Source organism: Entelurus aequoreus, linkage group LG07, assembly GCF_033978785.1.
Source record: "Entelurus aequoreus isolate RoL-2023_Sb linkage group LG07, RoL_Eaeq_v1.1, whole genome shotgun sequence".
Classification (NCBI taxonomy): domain Eukaryota; kingdom Metazoa; phylum Chordata; class Actinopteri; order Syngnathiformes; family Syngnathidae; genus Entelurus; species Entelurus aequoreus.
The window spans coordinates 75,673,232-75,698,487 of NC_084737.1; the positions used below are offsets into that span (position 1 = coordinate 75,673,232).

At 37.8% G+C, this 25,256-nt stretch overlaps 1 protein-coding gene across 1 annotated transcript; it reads right to left on the reverse strand.

Annotated features, from left to right (window-relative positions):
* Positions 1–56: 56 nt before the first annotated feature.
* lrrc47 (leucine rich repeat containing 47) lies at positions 57–23,482 on the reverse strand. Its single transcript, XM_062054492.1, has 7 exons — positions 22,873–23,482; positions 17,204–17,668; positions 13,835–13,951; positions 10,944–11,059; positions 4,025–4,127; positions 3,849–3,938; positions 57–469 (listed from the first exon to the last, which is right to left on the reverse strand). The coding sequence occupies exons 1-7, from the start codon at positions 23,440–23,442 to the stop codon at positions 245–247; spliced, it is 1,686 nt and encodes a 561-aa protein (XP_061910476.1). The 5' UTR covers positions 23,443–23,482; the 3' UTR covers positions 57–244.
* Between the last annotated feature and the right edge of the window lie 1,774 nt (positions 23,483–25,256).

The following is a 25,256-nucleotide window of genomic DNA, read 5'->3' on the forward strand; positions in this document are numbered from 1 at the left end:
ATTATAGTTAGTATTTGACAATATTCTGTAAAAAACACAAACTACATGCATGTATAAGGCTTGGGAAGAGTGGAAACGATGTACCGTACTCAATGATTAGCTAATATTATTCATAAGGGACAACCGGTAGAAAATGGATGGAAGGGATGGAAGTATTTGTCTACAAAAGTGAAGAAATATCACAAAAATGCACTTTATGTTCCCTTTAATAAAAGCATTATGTTGTTGCAATCTTCATCTTTAGTTACCAAACGACAGTTAAGTTAGAGACGTCTTGGGCGAGGTCGGTCTTAGACGGGTAGACCACCTTCAGGTTCCCGTCCTGGTCGACGGTTCGAACCTGCTGGACGGTCAGCTCACTGGAGGCGTCCGTACCGACTGCCTGGTCCGGTGGTGGGGCGTCCCCCTCTCCGCCGGACCCCGCCTCCTCCCGGTGCTCGGCTGTGAACTTGTTCAACTCGGCCATTTTCTGTGAGGACAGAGGAAGCAATGGAGATATAGTTCAAAGGTATTTCCCTAAATCTGCAGACACCAAAATAAAACCTGAGATCGAAAAGATTCTAAAAGCATCATGCTGTGCAAAGTCAGCAAATCACAGACTTTTTTTTTGTTTGCAATGCTGCTACAGAGGTTTTCCAATTATGGTAAAAAATGTGACGATAACCATAGAACAGGAAAACAACACAACTTACTCGTAGGGCTGCACAACTAATCAAATTTGAATCGTGATCATGATTTTGGCAGCTACGATTAAATGAGAGTGATCTTCAGCAATCATTTTTTTTGTTATTTTTTAAAATTATTAATCAGTCCAACAAAATACTACACAATAATACAATTTCAATTCCAAAACCAAACCCGGCCCAGCAACATTCAGAATAGCAATAAACAGAGCAATTGAGGACACACAAACATGACACAAAACAATCCAAAAGTAGTGAAACAAAAATGAATAATATCAACAACAGTATCAATATTAATAAGAATTCCAACATAGCAGTGATTAGAAATCCCTCATTGACATAATTATCACAGACATTTATAAATAAATAAAATAAAAACATTTAAAAAATGTGTCACAGTGGCTTACACTTGACAGCTTGACAACACACTGTGTCCAATATTTTCCACAAAGATAAAACAAGTCATATTTTAGGTTCATTTAATAGTTAAAACAAATTAAAATAATGGATCCCATATTCCAATATCCATCCATCCATTTTCTACCGCTTGTCCCATTCGGGGTCGCGGGGGTGCTGGAGCCTATCTCAGCTACAATCGGGCTGAAGGCGGGGTATTCCAATATATATCTCATTATTATCTAAACTAAATGCAGTTTTTTCTACTGCTATCATCTCCATAGCTCGTGTGTACCAGTCAGTATGAGTTGGACTATCAACATCTATCCATTATTTTAATATTACCCTTTTTGTTATGATGCATATTGAAAGAAATGCATTTTTACTCTTTTGATAACACGTTACTAAATGGATGCAGATCACCAAGAATACAAGTTTGCAGTGTCATTGGGATGTTTACATTTGAGAATGTGATTGCCTCTTATGTTGTTTTCAACCATAACTCTTTTATTCTCTGACATTCCCACAATAAATGAACAAGTTACCTCAGTTGCCCGACACTTCATACATAACTTGCTATCTACTGCACCAATTTTAAACAGCTGAGAAGATGTCAAATACAATCTATTCAATATCTTAAATTGACTCAGCTCATCTTTAATGCTTCGAAAGGGCTTGTTGGCATTTTTCCAAATATCATATGTCTCTCTCATCTAAAATGTTTAAGTCCATCATCCATTTCCGAACACATGCATCATTTGCATTTCTACTACGATGTTCATTCATTATGCCATAAAATATTTTAATTAATTTCTTAATTGTATCTTGATTAAAAAGTACATCTTCCAGTTCATGGCTATTTAAAGAGATACTTACAGAGGATATGCATTTCTTTACAGCGTGTTTTAAAGCGATAACATTTAAAAAATGATTTCTGGGTATATTATATTGATCAACTAATTCATTGAACGGTTTAAAGGAGTTTATATTAATAATATGATGAGGTTTAGTAATACCTCTGTCTTTCCATGTTGTCCATTTAATCACATTTTTATTATTGATGATATTATGATTGTACCAAAGCGTTTTATTTAGGTTGATTTCAAGTATTTTCTGACACAGTTTTAGAATGTTAAAGGTGGTTCCTATTAGGTACAGATGTCCGATAATATCGGCCTGCCGTTATCGGCCTATAAATGCTTTAAAATGTAATATCGGAAATTATCGGTATCATTTTTATTTTATTATTATCGGTATCGTTTTTTTTTGTTTTGTTTGTTTTTTTAAATTAAATTAACATAAAAAACACAAGATACACTTACAATTAGTACACTAACCCGAAAAACCTCCCACACTCATTCACACAAAAGGATTGTTTCTTTCTGTTATTAATATTCTGGTTCCTACATTATATATCAATATATATCAATACAGTCTGCAAGGGATACAGTCCGTAAGCACACATGATTGTGCGTGCTGCTGGTCCACTAATAGTACTAACCTTTAACAGTTAATTTTACTCATTTTCATTCATTACTAGTTTCTATGTTACTGTTTTACTTTCTTTTTTATTCAAGAAAATGTTTTTAATTTATTTATCTTATTTTTTTTAAAAAGGACCTTATCTTCACCATACCTGGTTGTCCAAATTAGGCATAATAATGTGTTAATTCGACGACTATATATATCGGTTGATATCGGTATCGGTTGATATCAGTATCGGTAATTAATAGTTGGACAATATCGGAATATCGGCTATCGGCAAAAAAGCCATTATCGGACATCCCTACTATTAGGCTCTGCCTCAATTCATTAGGCATTTTTTTAATGTGATATTAACATTTTTAAAAAACAGGCTTTGCTGCATTTCAAAGCAAGCACATTCACAACCAACCAGCAGGGGGCGACTGAGAGACATTTGGCTCAGCCAGTGGCTCCCGAAAATATTAGTAAAAAGAAATGCATTATTACATGGGTGCCAGTTACAAACACACAGTTACGTGTTTTAACCCCGGAAGCGCCTTATTGCAGTGAAACTTGCCAAGGGACATGTAACCAAATATTAACAAAAAAATAAGAGTTGTAGAAATGATTGGAAACGCAAGACAGCCATGACATTATGTTCTTTACAAATGTATGTAAACTTTTGACCACGACTGTTTATTTATGTATGTATATATACACATTTTATTCATTTTTTTCAAATCAAATTTTTTTTTTTTTTAACGTTCGATTAAGAATCGTTGCAAATAAGAATGGTGATTTATTCGAAAATCTATTTTTTTTTTAACATCAAATGTGCACCGAGGGAGCCCGTATCCATCCACCTCTCAAAGACACGCCAAAATAACAAACATAATAACGTTTTAATTTGGCCAAAGACATAAGTTGTGTATATACTGTGAGCGGTGCAATGAATGTGTTCCTTTGTATGTGCCTTTTGTGCATTATCTTGTTTTTTTTTCCACTCGTCTGCACTTTATGATCGCACTCCTTGAAGCCAAGTTCACATGCTGTTTGTTTAAAATAGAAAGTGCAATAAAATAGAGTAAATAATCCTGATTAATAATCGTGATGAAACTAATTGTGATGATTATTGCAGCCAGAATGGTGCAGCCCTACTTACTCGGGCGCAGACAAGGGTTTGTCTGCTTCACAGAAAATTATTGAACATTAACTTTACCAAACAGAACATCAGGTGTTATTAAAAGGTAAGTAGTTTTCCTTTGTCACCAGTTTTATACTGTAGGTGTCAACTTGCTGCCTTACCGCAATCAGAGTGTCCATGACATCTTTACAGATCTGCAGGCTGCTGGCACTCGTCACCTCCAAGAACAACTCCTGGGTTGTCCTCTTGATCTGTTGAAGACATAACAGTGGCTGAGGTTCCAGATCACAGTACACCACAATAATGAAAAAATAATTGTTAAACATAAACCCCACACCTTAGTTTTATCACTGTTTGTGATGGGCGGGAATGAGATGACGTGTCCCTCAGCATCCACCAGGCAGGGATACACGGCTTTACCTTGCAGGAGCTGGAGATATCTACAAGAAGGAAACACTGACAGACGTGAGCATGTGGCAAGCATATATTTAAATTGTAGTTTTTATTGATGTTCTAAATTGGAACATAAATAAGATACTAGGGATGATACTCGAAACCGGTTTTCCCGGTTGTTTGATAAGAAAAGAACCGAGTCCTCGGACTCGAATCCCTTTTTGAGAACCGGTACCCGTTATCGAGACCACTATAGTAAAGGAAAAGAGTTGATTCTTTATTCGAATCTCGTCCCGACCAGAAATGCTCCGTGGGACATCACAAGAATTGACGTCACGTAGCTCAGTCATTAGGCGCAGATAGCGAAAGCAGGAAAACAATGGACGGGAAAAAGCGCTCCAAGGTGTAATAAAGTTCAAAACAAAAACTATAATCCATCGAATAACTTTACTGAGAGATTTTAGCAGGGTAAAACACATGAACATTTTTACGACCAACCGGAAACATAGCAACGCACCTCCTTTACGGCAGCTGTCGCAACGTTCTTAAAACAACCGCAGCACATACATATATATACAACATATCTCCCTTTTTTAACTTTTGTTTTTCTTTCCTTGTAAACGTTACAAAATCACACTGTAGATGTGTTGTCTGTCTAATTATAAATAATGCAGACGAGGCGTGTTGGCTGAGTTCTTGACGTTTACTTTCACAGCGTGGCAACATGCAACACTATTCGGGGCTACCGCGCATGCTCATAACTCCCGTTGCATGCTGGGTAGTGTAGTTGTTATATTCTCTCGCTCATAACATTTTTCCCCCTGTAAAGAAATAATGTTAACTCAATAAAGTGTATTTCTTTTTTTAGCTTTAACTTTTCATTTTTTAGCATTGTAACCACATTTGCAAACAACTTTTCTCTTCATAGAATTTTCTTTCAATAAAGAAATAAAGTGCAAAGATGTCAAAGCATCATAACAAACAGTTATGTCAAATAGCAGCAGAAGTGCACTTTTTGGAGAGCTGTATTATTTTCAGTTTTGTGCCCAAGGGACTGATTTTATTTAACACTATATTATTATTTATACACCTATAGTGATCACAGAGACAGGTTGTTTTTGTGTTACTGTACATATTTGTTTCTCTGAAAAATCCCACTTAATATACTTTGGGTAACAACAGTCAATATTTATTTATTTTATTTTATTTTTTTAGGTGGGTAACAGTCAATATTTATTTATTTATTAGATTTTATTTTTTTATTATATAATATGAGTGAGCTTTTGTTAAACCAAATATTGTGTGTTTTTTTTCCATATACAACAACCTATCTGGACTCGATAAGAGAATCGATAAGGAATCGGTTCGATAAGAGGACTCGATAATAGGCTCGAACTCGATAATTCCTTATCAAACATCATCCCTATAAGATACTACCGTATTTTTCGGACTATAAGTCGCAGTTTTTTTCATAGTTTGGCCGGGGGTGCGACTTATACTCAGGAGCGACTTATGTGTGAAATTATTAACACATTAGCGTAAAATATCAAATAATATTATTTAGCTCATTCATGTAAGAGACTAGACGTATAAGATTTCATGGGATTTAGCGATTAGGAGTGACAGATTGTTTGGTAACCGTATAGCATGTTCTATATGTTATAGTTATTTGAATGACTCTTACCATAATATGTTACGTTAACATACCAGGCACCTTCTCAGTTGGTTATTTATGCCTCATATAACGTACACTTATTCAGCCTGTTGTTCACTATTCTTTATTTATTTTGAATTGCCTTTCAAATGTCTATTCTTGGTGTTGGCTTTTATCAAATACATTTCCCCAAAAAATGCGACTTATACTCCAGTACGACTTATACTCCGAAAAATACGGTAATTAGGGTCCAATAAGCCTAAATAGCAAAGATAAATTAAAAAAAGCATGTAAACAAACAGCTTGGGCCTTGAGAGGTTAAAGGCCTACTGAAAGCCACTACTACCGACCACGCAGTCTGATAGTTTATATATCAATGATGAAATCTTAACATTGCAACACATGCCAATACGGCCGGGTTAACTTATAAAGTGACATTTTAAATTTCCCGCTAAACTTCCGGTTGAAAATTCCTTTGGAGGATGACAGATGCGCGTGACGTCCCAGTTTAAATGATAAATGGGTTATACTTGTATAGCGCTTTTCTACCTTCAAGGTACTCAAAGCGCTTTGACAGTATTTCCACATTCACCCATTCACACACACATTCACACACTGATGGCGGGAGCTGCCATGCAAGGCGCTAACCAGCAGCCATCAGAGGCAAAGGGTGAAGTGTCTTGCCCAAGGCCACAACGGACGTGACTAGGATGGTAGAAGGTGGGAATTGAACCCCAGTAACCAGCAACACTCCGATTGCTGGCACAGCCACTCTATCAACTTCGCCACGCCGTCCCTTTAACAGAAGTATGGCTTCTCAATTGAAGCCAATACGAAATAGCTCTGTTTTCATCTCATAATTCCACAGTATTCTGGACATCTGTGTTGGTGAATCTGTTGTAATTTGTTCATTGCATTATGGAGAAAGAAGCCGAGCAAGCAAAGAAGAAAGTCGGTGCGAAGCGGAGTATTTTGCGAGGGAAGTCAGCAACACAACACAGTCAGTGTTTCATTGTTTACATTCCCGAAAGATGCAGTCAAGATCGAAGAACTCGGACAACAGAGACTCTTACCAGGAGGACTTTGATTTGGATACACAGACGCAGACGCGATACCGTGAGTACGCTTCCAAACATTTGATCGCTTGCTATAACTAGCTCGAGCTAGTAGCTAGGAGCTAGCATAACAAACACCTAGGTGTTTGTTAATTTGTGGCATATTAAATATAAGCCTGGTTGTGTTGTGGCTAATAGAGTATATATATGTCTTGTGTTTATTTACTGTTGTAGTCATTCCCAGCTGAATATCAGGTCCCACCCGCGCGCTTCCAAACATTTGATCGCTTGCCCGTACGTGCGTGTCACGTACGTAACTTTGGTTAAATATATAAGCTTTATGAACCTTGGGTTAGGTGAACGGTTCTTTGGGCTGAGTGAGTGTGTGTGTTGTGCAGGTGTTTGAATTGTATTGGCGGGATCCCGTCCATATAACCCGCTCGAGCTATAACTAGCTCGAGCTAGTAGGTAGGAGCTAGCATAACAAACACCTAGGTGTTTTTATGCGGGATTAATTTGTGGTATATTAAATATAAGCCTGGTTGTGTTGTGGCTAATAGAGTATATATATGTCTTGTGTTTATTTACTGTTGTAGTCACCCCCGGCTCTCACAGCATCTTCCCTATCTGAATCGCTTCCACTCCCCACTAGTCCTTCACTTGCACTTTCCTCATCCACAAATCTTTCATCCTCGCTCAAATTAATGGGGAAATCGTCGCTTTCTCGGTCCGAACCTCTCTCACTTCTGGCGGCCATCATTGTAAACAATAGGGAACTTTGCAAATATGTTCAATTGACTACGTCACGCTACTTCCGGTAGGGGCAAGCCTTTTTTTTTTAATCAGATACCAAAAGTTGCGATCTTTATCGTTGTCGTTCTATACTAAATCCTTTCAGCAAAAATATGGCAATATCGCGAAATGATCAAGTATGACACATAGAACAGATCTGCTATCCCCGTTTAAATAAAAAAAATTCATTTCAGTAGGCCTTTAAGGTGAGTTGATTTTGGTGTGATGATATAAAATAGAATAAAATAAAATAAATGTATAATAATACAATATGTTATCGTCAATGCAGGACCGCGAGGCAGTTGTTCAGTGACAAAGGTTGGGGACCACTTATTTTGTATAAGTGCAGACTTAGTTTATATGTAAAAAGTGACTAAAGTGCACAATATGCTATACGAATATATACTTATACTGTAATATTGTACATGGTAATTGGTATTTGTTATATATATTGTATATATCAGGGGTCACCAACGCGGTGCCCGCGGGCACCAGGTAGCCCGTAAGGACCAGATGAGTAGCCCGCTGGCCTGTTCTAAAAATAGCTCAAATAGCAGCACTTACCAGTGAGCTGCCTCTATTTTTTAAATTGTATTTATTTACTAGCAAGCTGGTCTTGCTTTGCCCGACATTTTTAATTCTAAGAAAGACAAAACTCAAATAGAATTTGAAAATCCAAGAAAATATTTTAAAGACTTGGTCTTCACTTGTTTAAATAAATTCATTATTTTTTTTATTTTGCTTCTTATAACTTTCAGAAAGACAATTTTAGAGAAAAAATACCACCTTAAAAATAATTTTAGGATTTTTAAACACCATATACCTTTTTACCTTTTAAATTCCTTCCTCTTCTTTCCTGACAATTTAAATCAATGTTCAAGTACATTTATTTTTTTTATTGTAAAGAATAATACATAAATTTTAATTTAATTCTTCACTTTGTTTTTTCGACGAAGAATATTTGTGAAATATTTCTTCAAACCTATTATGATTAAAATTCAAAAAAATTATTCTGGCAAATCTAGAAAATCTGTAGAATCAAATTTAAATCTTATTTCAAAGTCTTTTGAATTTCTTTTAAAATTTTTGTTCTGGAAAATCTAGAAGAAATAGTGATTTTTCTTTGTTAAAAATATAGCTTGGTCCAATTTGTTATATATTCTAACAAAGTGTAGATTGGATTTTAACCCATTTAAAACATGTCATCAAAATTCTAAAATTAATCTTAATCAGGAAAAATTACTAATGATGTTCCATAAAAAATTGTTTTTATTTTTTCAAAAAGATTCGAATTAGCTAGTTTTTCTCTTCTTTTTTTCGGTTGAATTTTGAATTTTAAAGAGTAGAAATTGAAGATAAACTATGTTTCAAAATTCAATTGTCATTTTTTTTCGTGTTTTCTCCTCTTTTAAACCGTTCAATTAAGTGTAAATATCATTAATTATTAATAATAACAGAGTTAGGGCCCCTGGTTCCCTGGGCACCACACCTACTGTTTGTGGGATGGGTTCTCGGGGAGGCTGGGGCCGTACTCTGGCTCCCGCACACACTGGGAGTCAAATGTATTGTACATGCAAATTCACATATACTCACACACATACATACAGACATACGTAGGTACCTACGCTCCCACATACATATACAAATAAATACAGTACATATTTACACACTCAAAGTTCGTACATCCACACGCACATTTCATTATACAAACATACTGTATACACATACTGTACATATACATTCACTGTAAAAACATACATATACACATACTGTACATATACATTCACTGTACAAACACACACATACACATACTACACATACATTCACTGTACAAACACACACATACATATACTGTACATATACATTCACTGTACAAACACACATTTACACATACTGTACATATACATTCACTGTTCAAACACACATACTGTATACACATACTGTACATATACATTCGCTGTACACACATATACACATACTGTACATATACATTCACTGTACAAGCACACATACACATACTGTACATATACAAGTACATATGCACACATACACTCATGCACATAATCACGTTTCATCAAACATATATTAATGTTGTTGCCCTAGGGTAAACTGGGTATAACACATGGCACACTGACAAAGCTTAACCTATTGTTACTATAACAATCTACAAGGTTAAGGTTGCTTCTCTTTCTTCCCCTCCATTTTTCTGCATTCTTTCGTATCTCAAGTTATCATTACGTATATGTATTGTTGCATTTGAACAATTGTATTGTTGATAATAAAGGTAAAGTACTGGTATTGTTTATTATCAATAGCACTATTTCTATTGGTATTCATATTGCTCCATTTTTAGTGTAATAATGCTCATTGTCATTTCTGTATTTTTATTTTCGCTAACTGCTTATTTGCTATTACTTTTACCATCATATTTGTACATGTCGTATTTGCTGATGTTGCTCTGTTGTTGTTGTTGTTGTTGTTGTTTTTGTCTCTCTGTCTAATCCCCCTCTTGTCCCCACAATTCCCCCCTCTGTCTTCCTTTTTCTCTCTTTCTATCCCCTCCTGCTCCGGCCCGGCTGCACCAAATGATAACATAAATACATTTAATAAAGTCAAAATACAAGTAAGGCAACAAGAGAAGTATCCTACACTTCTCTTTTGTAAAGTAAATCTGAACAGCCGATATGGGCATCTACATCTGCTATATGATTTGCCCGAGAAGCTGGGCAGGACATTATAAAATTTTTTTAAAAAAAATAAAAAAAATAAAAAAATAAAAATAATAATAACATAGAGTTAAAGGTAAATTAAGCAAAATTGGCTATTTCTGGCAATTTATTTAAGTGTGTATCAAACTGGTAGCCCTTCGCATTAATCAGTACCCAAGAAGTAGCTCTTGGTTTCAAAAAGGTTGGTGACCCCTGGTATATATTATATACTGTATGTATAATATGTAAATATTACATGTACGTCATATTTATATTGCTACTATGATACATTTTTACTCTACTTTATACCCTCTGTTTTCGCCCTCTTTTTGTGCCCTTGTGTGCATTATCCTTTCCATCCTTTGTAACTGAGCTACTGGGTGGAACAATTCCCCTTGTGGATCATTAAAGTTTGTCTAAGTCTAATAGCACTTCTTAAAGTCCCACACACTCATGGTCGAACTCGGCTCATTTGCATTAAAGCTACAGACACACAAAACAGCGTAAGGCTTATTACCAAAAGCACTTTTCTACATTCCAACACCAAGGCTAGATTTTGGACAGCAAACCAACAATACACTATTGTGGGATTTCCATTTCAAATTGATGACCAAAAAAAACAATAATAATAATAATAATTGCTAAGCGACTGACTTGTGGAGGCCTGTGACATTCTGCCTCTTCTTCTGCTTCCTCAGCTCATCAGCCTCCTGCTGAAGTTGTCTTATCAGCTCCACGGCCGTCATCTCCTTCCGACCCAGCGGCACAATCTTGACAAGACAGGAGGTAATTAGCAACTGTTGTAAAGACACCTTTGGTGGGCTATTACCGTGTTTTTCGGACTATAAGGCGCACTTAAAACCCTTTCATTTTCTCAAAACTCGACAGTGCGCCTAATGTACGGAATAATTCTGGTTGTGCTTACCAACCTCGAAGCAATTTTATTCGGTACATGATGTAATGATAAGTGTGACCAGTAGATGGCAGTCACACAAGAGATACGTGTAGACTGCAATATGACGCCAGTAAACAACACCAAAACGTTATATGTTCCATTGAAAAGAAAGAACTTTACACACGGCGCTCAAAAATCTGTCAAAATCTTTTAGTATGACTTTGAAGCCGCACCGCTTGATGGATTGTCTGCCCATTACGGCAACCATAGTCAGAGATACACGTATTACTATGGTGTGTGTATAAGGACCGCAAAATGGCACCCGTTAGCAGACATATTATCTGGTGTTTTGTTTCACAATATTATGCAAAACCAGCTTTTCTTACAAACCCCGTTTCCATATGAGTTGGGAAATTGTGTTGTATGTAAATATAAACGGAATACAATGATTTGCAAATCCTTTTCAACCCATATTCAATTGAATGCACTACAAAGACAAGATATTTGATGTTCAAACTCATAAACTTTTTTTTTTTTTTGCAAATAATAATTAACTTAGAATTTCATGGCTGCAACACGTGCCAAAGTAGTTGGGAAAGGGCATGTTCACCACTGTGTTACATGGCCTTTCCTTTTAACAACACTCAGTAAACGTTTGGGAACTGAGGAGACACATTTTTGAAGCTTCTCAGGTGGAATTCTTTCCCATTCTTGCTTGATGTACAGCTTAAGTTGTTCAACAGTCCGGGGGTCTCCCTTGTGCTATTTTAGGCTTCATAATGCGCCACACATCTTCAATGGGAGACAGGTCTGGACTACAGGCAGGCCAGTCTAGTACCCGCACTCTTTTACTATGAAGCCACGTTGATGTAACACGTGGCTTGGCATTGTCTTGCTGAAATAAGCAGGGGCGTCCATGGTAACGTTGCTTGGATGGCAACATATGTTGCTCCAAAACCTGTATGTACCTTTCAGCATTAATGGCGCCTTCACAGATGTGTAAGTTACCCATGTCTTGGGCACTAATACACCCCCATACCATCACAGATGCTGGCTTTTACACTTTGCACCTATAACAATCCGGATGGTTCTTTTCCTCTTTGGTCCGGAGGACACGACTTCCACAGTTTCCAAAAACAATTTGAAATGTGGACTCGTCAGACCACAAAACACTTTTCCACTTTGTATCAGTCCATCTTAGATGAGCTCAGGCCCAGCGAAGCAAACAGCGTTTCTGGGTGTTGTTGATAAACGCTTTTCTCCTTGCATAGGAGAGTTTTAACTTGCACTTACAGATGTAGCAACCAACTGTAGTTACTGACAGTGGGTTTCTGAAGTGTTCCTGAGCCCATGTGGTGATATCCTTTACACACTGATGTCGCTTGTTGATGCAGTACAGCCTGAGGGATGGAAGGTCACGGGCTTAGCTGCTTACGTGCAGTGATTTCTCCAGATTCTCTGAACCCTTTGATGATATTACGGAGCGTAGATGGTGAAATCCCTAAATTCCTTGCAATAGCTGGTTGAGAAAGGTTTTTCTTAAACTGTTCAACAATTTGCTCACGCATTTGTTGACAAAGTGGTGACCCTCGCCCCATCCTTGTTTGTGAATGACTGAGCATTTCATGGAATCTACTTTTATACCCAATCATGGCACCCACCTGTTCCCAATTTGCCTGTTCACCTGTGGGATGTTCCAAATAAGTGTTTGATGAGCATTCCTCAACTTTATCAGTATTTATTGCCACCTTTCCCAACTTCTTTGTCACGTGTTGCTGGCATCAAATTCTAAAGTTAATGATTATTTGCAAAAAAAAAAAAAATGTTTGTCAGTTTGAACATCAAATATGTTGTCTTTGTAGCATATTCAACTGAATATGGGTTGAAAATGATTTGCAAATCATTGTATTCCGTTTATATTTACATCTAACACAATTTCCCAACTCATATGGAAACGGGGTTTGTACGTTCTTGTACCTGCTGATGTGTATTTGAGATCTGCATATGTCCTGAAAATGTGCGCATGTCCGCCACCGTAGTCCGATGCCGTAGTCGATAAGCTTCTTCTTTTTATAGTGCATTCACCCTCTGCTGTTGCCATTTCTAATATAAAGTGGCGTAAAGTTCTAACTTATATCTCGCTACGAAAACGCTAAAAACTACCAGTGTAGTGAGTTTACATAATTCACCCAAGGAACTTTAGTTATTAGAGAGTTCCGATCGGACCTTTTTTTCACGGGACACATTTCCGGCGTTGTTGTTGCACTAGTGAGCCACGGATGAGGAGACGCTGCTCCGTTATTGATTGAAGTAAAGTCTGAATGTCGTTAAAACAGTTCGCTCCATCTTTTGACACTTCTTCCACTCCCGTCCTTGCACGCTACACCGCTACAACAAAGATGACGGGGAGAAGACGCTGTCAAAGGTGAGCCACGTAAATAAGACCGCCCACAAAACGGCGCATCCTGAAGCGACTGTCAGAAAGCGGCTTGAAGATGATCTGTAAAACATCATCTATGCAACATTTTGACCAAAGAACCACCATTACATGTTATGTAGACCACAAGGAAGTGTTTTCAATTTAGGAGAAAAAAAAATGACCCCTTTAATGCGCCTTATGGTCCTATAATAGAATTGTGTGCGAGCCCACCTTCAGCTGTGTGGGAGGTATGGCGTCATACACCAGAGGACCTTTGAGAAGCTGCACATCATGAGTGGCAATGGTGGCGATGGTCCTCCTCCCACACACGTCCTCATGGAGCTTTGTCTGGGGGAAGAAGTGCATGTCTGTCACTTACATATTTGACTAGGAATGAGAGTGTAAATAGAGACTTACAACTTTAGTCTGTCAAATGTTATGACTTACAAGATTTAATATGGTTCAATATTGTTTTTATTGTAATATAAATACTTTTTTCTTCTTTTTCCTGATACAATTATTTGTTTGCAATATGATTCAACTCAACTATAGTATTCATTATAGTCCTTTTAACAATACTTTTTTCTGTCAATTAGTGTTAATCTAGTATACCGTATTTTTCGGAGTATAAGTCGCACCTGCCGAAAATGCATAATAAAGAAGGAAAAAAAACATAAGTCGCACTGGAGTATAAGTCGCATTTTTGGGGAAAATTTATTTGATAAAAGCCAACACCAAGAATAGACACTTGAAAGGCAATTTAAAATAAATAAAGAATAGTGAACAACAGGCTGAATAAGTGTACGTTATATGAGGCATAAATAACCAACTGAGAACGTGCCTGGTATGTTAACGTAACATATTATGGTAAGAGTCATTCAAATAACTATAACATATAGAACATGCTATACGTTTACCAAACAATCTGTCACTCCTAATCGCTAAATCCCATGAAATCTTATACGTCTAGTCTCTTACGTGAATGAGCTAAATAATATTATTTGATATTTTACAGTAATGTGTTAATATTTTAAACATAAGTCGCTCCTGAGTATAAGTCGCACCCCCGGCCAAACTATGAAAAAAACTGCGACTTATAGTCTGAAAAATACAGTATACAGTATTATATGTTTTATTTCTAGAACTTGTTTGTCATAATATTGAAACTTTTCTTTTGTAACATGCATTCAAAATAATGACTATATTCCCAATAAGATTTTTTTATAGAGATTGAAGGGATTTTTACACTTTTTTCAAACTTAAATTCAATTTGATGCATGTTTTGCAATAAACAAAATAATGGGAAATACATTAATACTAAACATTTTTTGTGGAAAAATAAAAAACTAAACATAATTAAAACATTAAAAAAAGGTTATATTTTTGAGCCCCCGATCCCTATTACAATGTTTCTAATTTTCTGAAACGATTATTATACTTTTTTTTATTTTTTTTTATCAAATTTGAATTTAATTTGATGCATGTTTTCTTACAAAACATTTAATTAATGGGAGATCAATTGGTAAATAATCATTTTTGTGTAAAATAACAAAATTAATATAATTTAAACAATAAAATTGCACATGTTCCTGGCGCATCGCCGGCTGTGATTCGATCCCAGTTTACCGGTCCAGAACTAACACGGTGCACCTAGGCCAGGGGTGTCAAACTCATTTTAGATTGGGAGCCACATGGAGAAAAATCTACTTCCAAGCGGGCCGGACTAGTAAAATCACGGCACAATAACTTAAAAATAAAGACAACTTCAGATTGTTTTCTTTGTTTAAAAATAGAACAAGGACATTCTGAAAATGTACAAATCATTATGTTGTTGGGCTTCCGCCCGAATGCAGCTGAGATAGGCTCCCCGAAAGGGACAAGCGGTAGAAAATGGATGGATGGATAACGTTGTTGTTTTTTTACACTTACATGTTGCGGTTATTAATTTATTTGTCGTTATTTATCATTTCTGAGTATATTATGTGATAATGTTCATCAGTCTTTAACATTGGTGTTCATTTCCAGTCTATCAAATTCAAATAGTTTTTATTAGGGTCCGCCCTGTAACCAGTACAAAGGACTCCCAAAAAGGGAGTCCTTTGTACTGGTTACAAAGGAACCTATTGAATTTGTAATGTTTATTATTATTATTATTCCGCACCTTTGCGCACTACTTTGACCCCCTTAACATGCTTCAAAACTCACCAAATTTTTTACACACATACAAAAAGTGTTCGAGAACACTTTAGTCAAAAAACCAAACCCCAAAAATCAAAATTGCGCTCTAGCGCCCCCTAGGGAAAAAAACAACAAACTGCCTGTAACTCCCACTAGGAAGGTCGTAGAGACATGAAACAAAAACCTGTATGTAGGTCTCACTTAGACCTACAATTCATAATTTCACATCCTCGGGCAAAAACCAACAGGAAGTTGGCAATTTCCCATTTTAGACAAAAATGTACTAAAAACACTGATTTTTACATCTTTGACCTCTGATTTGACCCCTTTAAAATACTTCAAAACTCACCAAACTTCTTACACACATTGGGACTGGTGGAAATTGCGATCTAAAAAAAAAACGAACCCCAAAACTCAAAATTGTGCTCTACATAATTTTTGAAAAAAACAGAGAAAAAACTGCTCCTCAGAGGAAAACTCAGACAAAACTGCTTGTAACTGAAATAAGCATGAACAAATACCTCTATGTAGGTCTCACCTAGACCTACATTTCTTAGATTGACATCCTTCAGCAAAAATCAACATGAAGTTTGCTATTCCTCCTTCAAAACCAAATTTTTGTTACAACCGGTCACCAAACATCAAACGTTATCTCCTCCGAGGGCGTTTGTCGTTTCCGCTTCAAACTGCTACAGGAGAGAGATTGAACCCTTCTGATTAAAAGTTGAAGACGGCGTTGTGATTAGTGCTACCGTTTTGATTTTACGAGCCTTCAAAGACCCGCAGCACTAAAGTTGCTCGCTGCTGTGATTTTACGCGCCTTCAAAGAAAACAACCACTGTGCCGCGACACCTAGGAAAAAGACACAGACACAACTTCCTCTAACTCCCAGTACGAATATCGTAGCGACACGAAACAAAAACCTCTATGTAGGTCTCACTCAGGACTACCACTGGACAAAAGTATTGGGACACCTAGGACTAGCACCTGCCAAAATGCGGACCCGACCAACGCTGCTTGCAGCTTTAATTTATTTATGTTATTTATGTAGTTTGATCATTTTCCTGAACTGATGTACTAACATAATGTGGTTTATTTTGTACATCTCCTAGGCGGACAATAAGAATTTCCAGGGAAATTTGCCTGTATGTTCTTACCAATGACAGAGCAGGAAGGGTCTAGGAATACGTTTGCGGTTAAATGGTTATATGAAGCGCCCTGTCGTTCATTAATTGACATTTTATATGCGCTTATTTGCATAAAACGGGGCCCCATACACATCGTGACTCGATCAAAGCTCCTAATAATATGGCTGTAAATAAATGGTGCCCTCAGCTGGTCACTGCAAGCCAGTGAAATCCATTACGACTCAATAATCTTAGTGGTTAAAATAAATAAAAAATGTATTCGCTGAATGCTTACCTGGGCAATCAGGAACCTCTTGAGAGCGTTCCCAGATTTGAGGTTCATGCCTCTGACCACACAGCACACCAAGTAAGGCCGCACGTCCTTCACGTCTGCGTTCACTCGGACCGTGAGAGCGGCAGGAGCGTCGGAAACACGGAGAACCTTCACCACCATCTTGTTCACTTCTTCCACCTCGTCGTCGTCGTCCTCCGCATCCTTCTTCTTGTTCTTCTTCTTTTGCTGCTGCTGCCTCTTCTTCTTGTCGGCGCCGCGCCCCCCGTCATCGTCGCCTCTCTCCTCGGCCTGCCTCCCTTTGCCTCGGAGGTAGTCCAGGATGGACTTGGTCTGGCAGCCGTTCATCATCTTCTCCAGGCGCTTGTCGTTGAGCTTGTTGCCCTTGAAGTTGATCTCCTTCAGCTTGGAGCAGTCGCTCAGACTCGACGGGATCTCGCTCAGCTTGTTGTTGGAGAGATCCAGCACCTGCATGAGCAAAACACAATCATTTGACAGAATTGCTAATACCGTAATTTCCGGACTATAAGCCGCTACTTTTTCCCCTCGTTCTGGTCCCTGCGGCTTATACAAGGGTGCGGCTTATTTACGGCCTGTTCTTCTCCGACACCGACGAAGAGGATTTCGGTGGTTTTAGTACGCAGGAGGAAGACGATGACACAATGATTAAAGACTGACTTTTCATATACCGGTAGGCTGGTTATTTTGATAACGTACAGGTGAGCACTTTGTATTACTTTGCACCGTTGTATTATTTGTACTCTGCACGAATGCTGTTCGCCATGTCAAAGATGTGAAAGTTTGATTGAATGATTGAAAGATTTATTGTTAATAAATGGGACGCTTTGCGTTCCCAAACAGTCATCTCTGTCCCGACAATCCCCTCCGTGGTAGCAGGAACCCCTATATACTACGGTAATTACACGTCAAAACCCTGCGGCTTATAGTCGGGTGCGGCTTATATATGGAGCAATCTGTATGTTCCCCTAAATTTAGCTGGTGCGGCTTATAGTCAGGTGCGGCTTATAGTCCGGAAATTACGGTAATTAACCGTACTATGTTATAAACAGTACCAGCCAAAGTTTGGAGAAAGGTTTGTGTCTTATTAAATAATGTAATGACTTACAGCAGGAAGGGGATTCATATGGCCCCATTCATCGCGGTTTACCTGACACAGGAAACGTGACAAATTGGGGGGTTGCGCTACCTATTTTAGCTGCCAGACGGAAGTAGAGTGTTGAAAATCTTAAAACGTGTTTTGTGGCAATTCCAACTTGGACCACAGCCATACTTGCCAACCCTCCCGTTTTTAGCGGGAGAATCCCGGTATTCAGCGCTTCTCCCGACAACCTCCCGGCAGAGATTTTCTCCCGACAAACTCCCAGTATTCAGCCGGAGCTGGAGGCCACGCCCCCTCCAGCTCAATGCGGACCTGAGACTGAGTGGGGACAGCCTGTTCTCACGTCCGCTTTCCCACAATATAAACAGCTTGCCTGCCCAATGAACGGAGAAGTTAAACAGGACAATACTGCCATCTAATGGATAGCCAACGGAACACTGAAATTCAAGTATTTATTTTTTCCTATGTAAATAAAAAATATATATATATATAGCTAGAATTCACTGAAAGTCAAGTATTTTATATATATATATATATGAAATACTCGAGTTGGTGAATTCTAGCTGTAAATAACCACGCCCCCGACCAAGCCCCCCACCCCCTACCCCCCACCTCCCGATATTGGAGGTCTCAAGGTTGGCAAGTATGACCACAGCGTCAGTTGCTGTGTAGAGTGGCGCTTTTGATCATTTTCAGCAGACTGCATTGCAAAATGATTAACCCCCCCCACCTTCCTCCCACGCAAGATCCCCCCAGGAACGGGGCCCTTCCTTACTGTACTTCATAAATTTACAACTTTTTGTTTGTGATATTTTGAATTTAATCTCGTAAAGTGTGATTTAATTCTTTTTTGTTTGTTTTGTTTTTAAATAAAATTATGCAATTGAATTTTTAGTATCTAATTACCCAATTCTCAGAATAGTAGGAATTCTGCACGTTTTTCTTGTAGAATTGTGACTTTTTCTTGTAATTTTAGGACTTTATTCATACTCATGTTACAGTGCAATTAGAAAGTATTCACTTTTTCCACATTTTGTTATGTTGGCCTGATTCCAAAAGTGTACAGCTCCACTAATGGACATTGGAGTGTTACTTTCTAAGGCAAAATTAAAGTATTGCTAGAAACATAATTTTATATGGGACTTTATTGTATTATATGTATAGTACATGTTCCAAAAAGAAAAAAGCATAAAACACCACCAGAATTAGAGATATTACAAGTCAAAGTGATGAAGCTTAGTGTTACGCTCATGACTTGGTGTAACTAAACATTACCCTATAAGATGAAGGCAATTGCATTTTATTGATATTTGAAATGTATTCAATGTTTATAAATGAGTATTTAAATATACCAAATGTAAAAAATGGAATAAATATTCAAAATAAGATCATTAAACGAAATCTAGTTTGGTTACGCCATCATGAGCGCAACACAAGGTTGTAAAAGTTTCAACTACAATTCTAAATAAGATGTCAAAAGCCAACTGAAATCAAATACACAGCTTAAAGATTGATCAATACCTATTTATTTAATAATTTAGTAATACATAAATATGATTTTTCAAAATATAAAAGAAATATACCTGAACAGCGCTCATGATGGTTACACCAAAAAGTAACGCTATGAATCGCGTTTTTCCAAGTTTTTTGGGCATTCTTATGCTATTTCCAAGCATCTCCTTTTTATTATCGTTGATTTTAAATCAGTGGTTCTTAACCTTGTTGGAGGTACCGAACCCCACCAGTTTCATATGTGCATTCACCGAACCCTTCTTTAGTGAAAAATAAAATTATGGGTTTTTTTCAAATTCAAGACAAAGTTATATGTTTTTGGTAACACTTTAGTATGGGGAACATATTCTAAGTAACAAAGACTTAATTTAGAGTTATTTGGACACTAGGGGAACATATTTTAAGTAACAAAGACTAAATTTACAGTTATTTGGTTAGGGTTAGGGTTATGCCGAATAAGGCATCAATAAGTACTTAATAATGACTAGTTAAGAGCCAATATGTTACTAATTTGCATGTTAATAAGCAACTAATTAATGGTGAATATGTTCCCCATACTAATCCAATCCACTTTATTTATATAGCACATTTACACAACAAGAATGTTTCCAAAGTGCTGCACAGCCATGTTAAAAACAATATTATGCTACACAAATGACTGAATAAAAACAAAGAATAAATGAATACAAAACCAAACCATTCATACTAAAGTGTTACCATGTTTTTTTACTGGTGCACAAAATGAACCGTGCATGAACATCACCTTGTTCAAAGAACAAAACCAACACAGTGCATAAACTCACAACAAATTACACACCTGCAAATCAGTCTGACTTCTGCTGTTGCCGTATCCGTAATACGCCGATAGGGAGAAGTTTTTATTTACACGATGAGTCGGGTGTGTCTTGACCTCCGCCGAAGCCCTAGGGTTCGATCGAACCCAGGTTAAGAACCACGGTTTTAAATGGTCAAACTAATGCATATTATACAAATCCCGTTTCCATATGAGTTGGGAAATTGTGTTAGATGTAAATATAAACGGAATACAATGATTTGCAAATCCTTTTCAACCCATATTCAATTGAATGCACTACAAAGGCAAGATATTTGATATTCAAATTCATAAACTTTTTTTTTTTTTGCAAATAATAATTAACTTAGAATTTCATGGCTGCAACACGTGCCAAAGTAGTTGGGAAAGGGCATGTTCACCACTGTGTTACATGGCCTTTCCTTTTAACAACACTCAGTAAACGTTTGGGAACTGAGGAGACACATTTTTGAAGCTTCTCAGGTGGAATTCTTTCCCATTCTTGCTTGATGTACAGCTTAAGTTGTTCAACAGTCCGGGGGTCTCCCTTGTGCTATTTTAGGCTTCATAATGCGCCACACATTTTCAATGGGAGACAGGTCTGGACAACAGGCAGGCCAGTCTAGTACCCGCACTCTTTTACTATGAAGCCACGTTGATGTAACACGTGGCTTGGCATTGTCTTGCTGAAATAAGCAGGGGCGTCCATAGTAACGTTGCTTGGATGGCAACATATGTTGCTCCAAAACCTGTATGTACCTTTCAGCATTAATGGTGCCTTCACAGATGTGTAAGTTACCCATGTCTTGGGCACTAATACACCCCCATACCATCACAGATGCTGGCTTTTCCACTTTGCGCCTATAACAATCCGGATGGTTCTTTTCCTCTTTGGTCCGGAGGACACGACGTCCACAGTTTCCAAATTAAATTTGAAATGTGGACTCGTCAGACCACAGAAACCTTTTCCACTTTGTATCAGTCCATCTTAGATGAGCTCAGGCCCAGCGAAGCCGACGGCGTTTCTGGGTGTTGTTGATAAACGGTTTTCGCCTTGCATAGGAGAGTTTTAACTTGCACTTACAGATGTAGCGACCAACTGTAGTTACTGACAGTGGGTTTCTGAAGTGTTCCTGAGCCCATGTGGTGATATCCTTTACACACTGATGTCGCTTGTTGATGCAGTACAGCCTGAGGGATGGAAGGTCACGGGCTTAGCTGCTTACGTGCAGTGATTTCTCCAGATTCTCTGAACCCTTTGATGATCTTACGGAGCGTAGATGGTGAAATCCCTAAATTCCTTGCAATAGCTGGTTGAGAAAGGTTTTTCTTAAACTGTTTAACAATTTGCTCACACATTTGTTGACAAAGTGGTGACCCTCGCCCCATCCTTGTTTGTGAATGACTGAGCATTTCATGGAATCTACTTTTATACCCAATCATGGCACCCACCTGTTCCCTATTTGCCTGTTCACCTGTGGGATGTTCCAAATAAGTATTTCATGAGCATTCCTCAACTTTATCAGTATTTATTGCCACCTTTCCCAACTTCTTTGTCACGTGTTGCTGGCATCAAATTCTAAAGTTAATGATTATTTGCAAAAAAAAAAAAGTTTATCAGTTTGAACATCAAATATGTTGTCTTTGTAGCATATTCCACTGAATATGGGTTGAAAATTATTTGCAAATCATTGTATTCCGTTTATATTTACATCTAACACAATGTTCCAAGTCATATGGAAACGGTGTTTGTATATGCATGCCCTAGTAAACAAAAAAAAATATTATTTTGATTGTTACATTTTGAAGTACATTTGTGCAGGCGGGTGCGAATGTACCCATTACCAGAGCTGTACACACATGCATCATTGCATGTCAACATTTTATCGACGTCATATTGACCACGCCCCCACCACCACATTTATAGCGGCCATCTTGGGGAAACCCTGAAAAATGCATTGTCATGACTTCGCTTTAATTAAATATTTTTTTTTCCTCTTGAAATTTTGACTTTCTTGTAATATTTGTTTCTCCTAATTTTACAACTTTAATATCGTAAAACGTACAATTTTATTTGTAGAATTGCAACACAATACACCTAATTCTATTGCTTTACTTATATAGTAATACTTTTTGAATGACTAGTTTTGATTGATTTGGTTGGAGAGGTATTCTTTTAAACATGTTTAGTTAGTTGTGGTATGACAAAAAAGCTATTATGACGTCCACCTTAAGAGCAGACAGCTTGTGAACGTCTCTGCTGAGCTCCACGATGGCGTTATCCGAGGCGACCAGGGTGCTGAGCAGGTCCAGGCGTTCCGAGTAGAGATCCGCGGGGAAGCCGGCGATGCGGTTCTTGGAGATGTTGACGGTGGAGAGCTTGGCGCAGTGGCTCAGCCCGTCCGGGAGAGCCTCCAGGTTGTTGCAGCTCACATTCAAAGTGGTCAGCTCTCGTAGTTGAGTGATGCCTTCCGGTAAAACCTTGAGGTTGTTCACCGAAACGTCCAGAACTTTCAGGGACTTAAGGCTACTGATGACATTCGGCATGAAGGCCAGTTTGTTTCTGCACAGGATGAGACTCTGAAGGTTGCTCAGACGCTGGATGTCGTCGTGGAGCTCCGTCAAACTCGGGCACTGGCTAACCTCCAGATAATTGAGCAGAGTGAGGGTATACACGGCGGGCGTGAGCCCCCCTTGTGAGGAGATCTTCTGGTCGGCTGCTGCGCCCTGCAAAACCAACTCTCGTCTCTTTTCTGTAGCGGCTTTCTCCACTTCTGGCCATGTTGTCATGTCATCCATGTTGCAGACCACCGCGAGCTGGTGTGGATTCCAGAACTTCCTTTTTGGAACCTCCAAAAGAAAAGGTATGTGGAAAATAATGCAATTTTTTATCATATTTCGCCAAAAAAGAGAAACATCTAACTGCTTCTTTTTTTATAAACAAGCTGATTGAAATACCATGCTGCTTTTCTATAAGTTGATGACTTAATGTTTCCTTTTTAGCCTTATTCAAACTTTATTTTGAAGATCCAACGTATATGTGTCCGGTCAAACAGCAAGACCAGGAAGTTGTGATTACGTTTTTTTTTTGTTTTTTTTTACAGAACTTCATTTCAATCCTGGACAATATTGTTTTTTGTGCCTTTAAAAAAGAATTAGAACTCTACGTTAAAACACTCTCTACCTCTAACAACCAAAAAGCTAAAAACGATTCTTCTTCCTCTTCTTTTGTTTTTTTATGGCGGTTGGCAAGCAACCTTCTGGTGTACATTACCGCCACCTACTGTAAAGGAGTGTGGACCGAGGTGGATCCCTACTCTATATTCTTTTATTTAACCCAGTGTTTTTTAAACATGTGTATATTGCTTTATAGCCTATGTGTTCTGAGTTCAATCCTAATATATCTTCCACTGCTAACCTAATATTCTCTTTTGCTAACTTACTTTCCAGTATTTCCCTTTCTCTATTGTATTTTCTACAATGTATTAAAACATGTCCTACACTTTCTATCTGATGGCAAGAATCACACAGTCCTGTAGTATGTTTCCGTATCAATTTTAATTAACTATTTAGATAGCCATCCATCTTCTTCCGCTTATCCGGGGTTGGGTCGCGGGGGCAGCAGCCTAAGCAGGGAAGACCAGACTTCCCTCTCCTCAGCCACTTCGTCCATCTCTTCCCGGGGGATCCCGAGGCGTTCCCAGGCCAGCCGGGAGACATAGTCTTCCCAACGTGTCCTGGGTCTTCCCCGTGGCCTCCTACCGGTCGGACGTGCCCTAAACACCTCCCTAGGGAGGCGTTCGGGTGGCATCCTTCATCCATCATTTAGATATGTATGTCCTAATCTCATTCTAGTAATAATATCTTCTTCCTTCCTATTTCTATTGCCTCCTCTCATTACACCTACTCTCCTCTGGACTTTGTAATACTCTCTACCTTTTGTTTCCTTTTTCCAATTATCCTGCCACTTTTTATTGTGTTCCATCTTAATGATGTTCTTCACTTCTTCTTTACTGTGCTTAATCTCCATGTTTACTTCTGTTTTAGTGGTTGCTTGTTTTGCGTATATATCAGCTAATTCATTGCCCTCAACTCCTACATAAACAGGAACCCAAAGAAATGTTACCACACCTCCCGCTTTATTTATTCTGTAGATTGCCTGAACTATTTCATAAACTAAATCTTGTCTTGTTTCTGATGCTATGTTTTTTATGCTAATCAATGCACTGCTGGAATCCGAGCATACGACCTGTGAAAACGATGATGCTGTGTTCCAAATTTAAGTTATTTACTGAAATTGAGTTAGCCTATGGCTTTGCACTTTGTTTTATATATATATATATATATATATATATATATATATATATATATATATATATATATATATATATATATATATATATATATATATATATATATATATATATATATATATATATATATATATTGCATTCTATTTTAGTTACTTTGAATTTACAACCCTCTGGCGCTGTTTTGTACTGCATCTGTACTTACTTTGATTATCATTCCTCAACTGTTTGTAAATGTTGAAATGTATAAATAAAGGTTTACAAAATTCCAAAAAACAACAAAAACCAAAAAAATCCTGGACA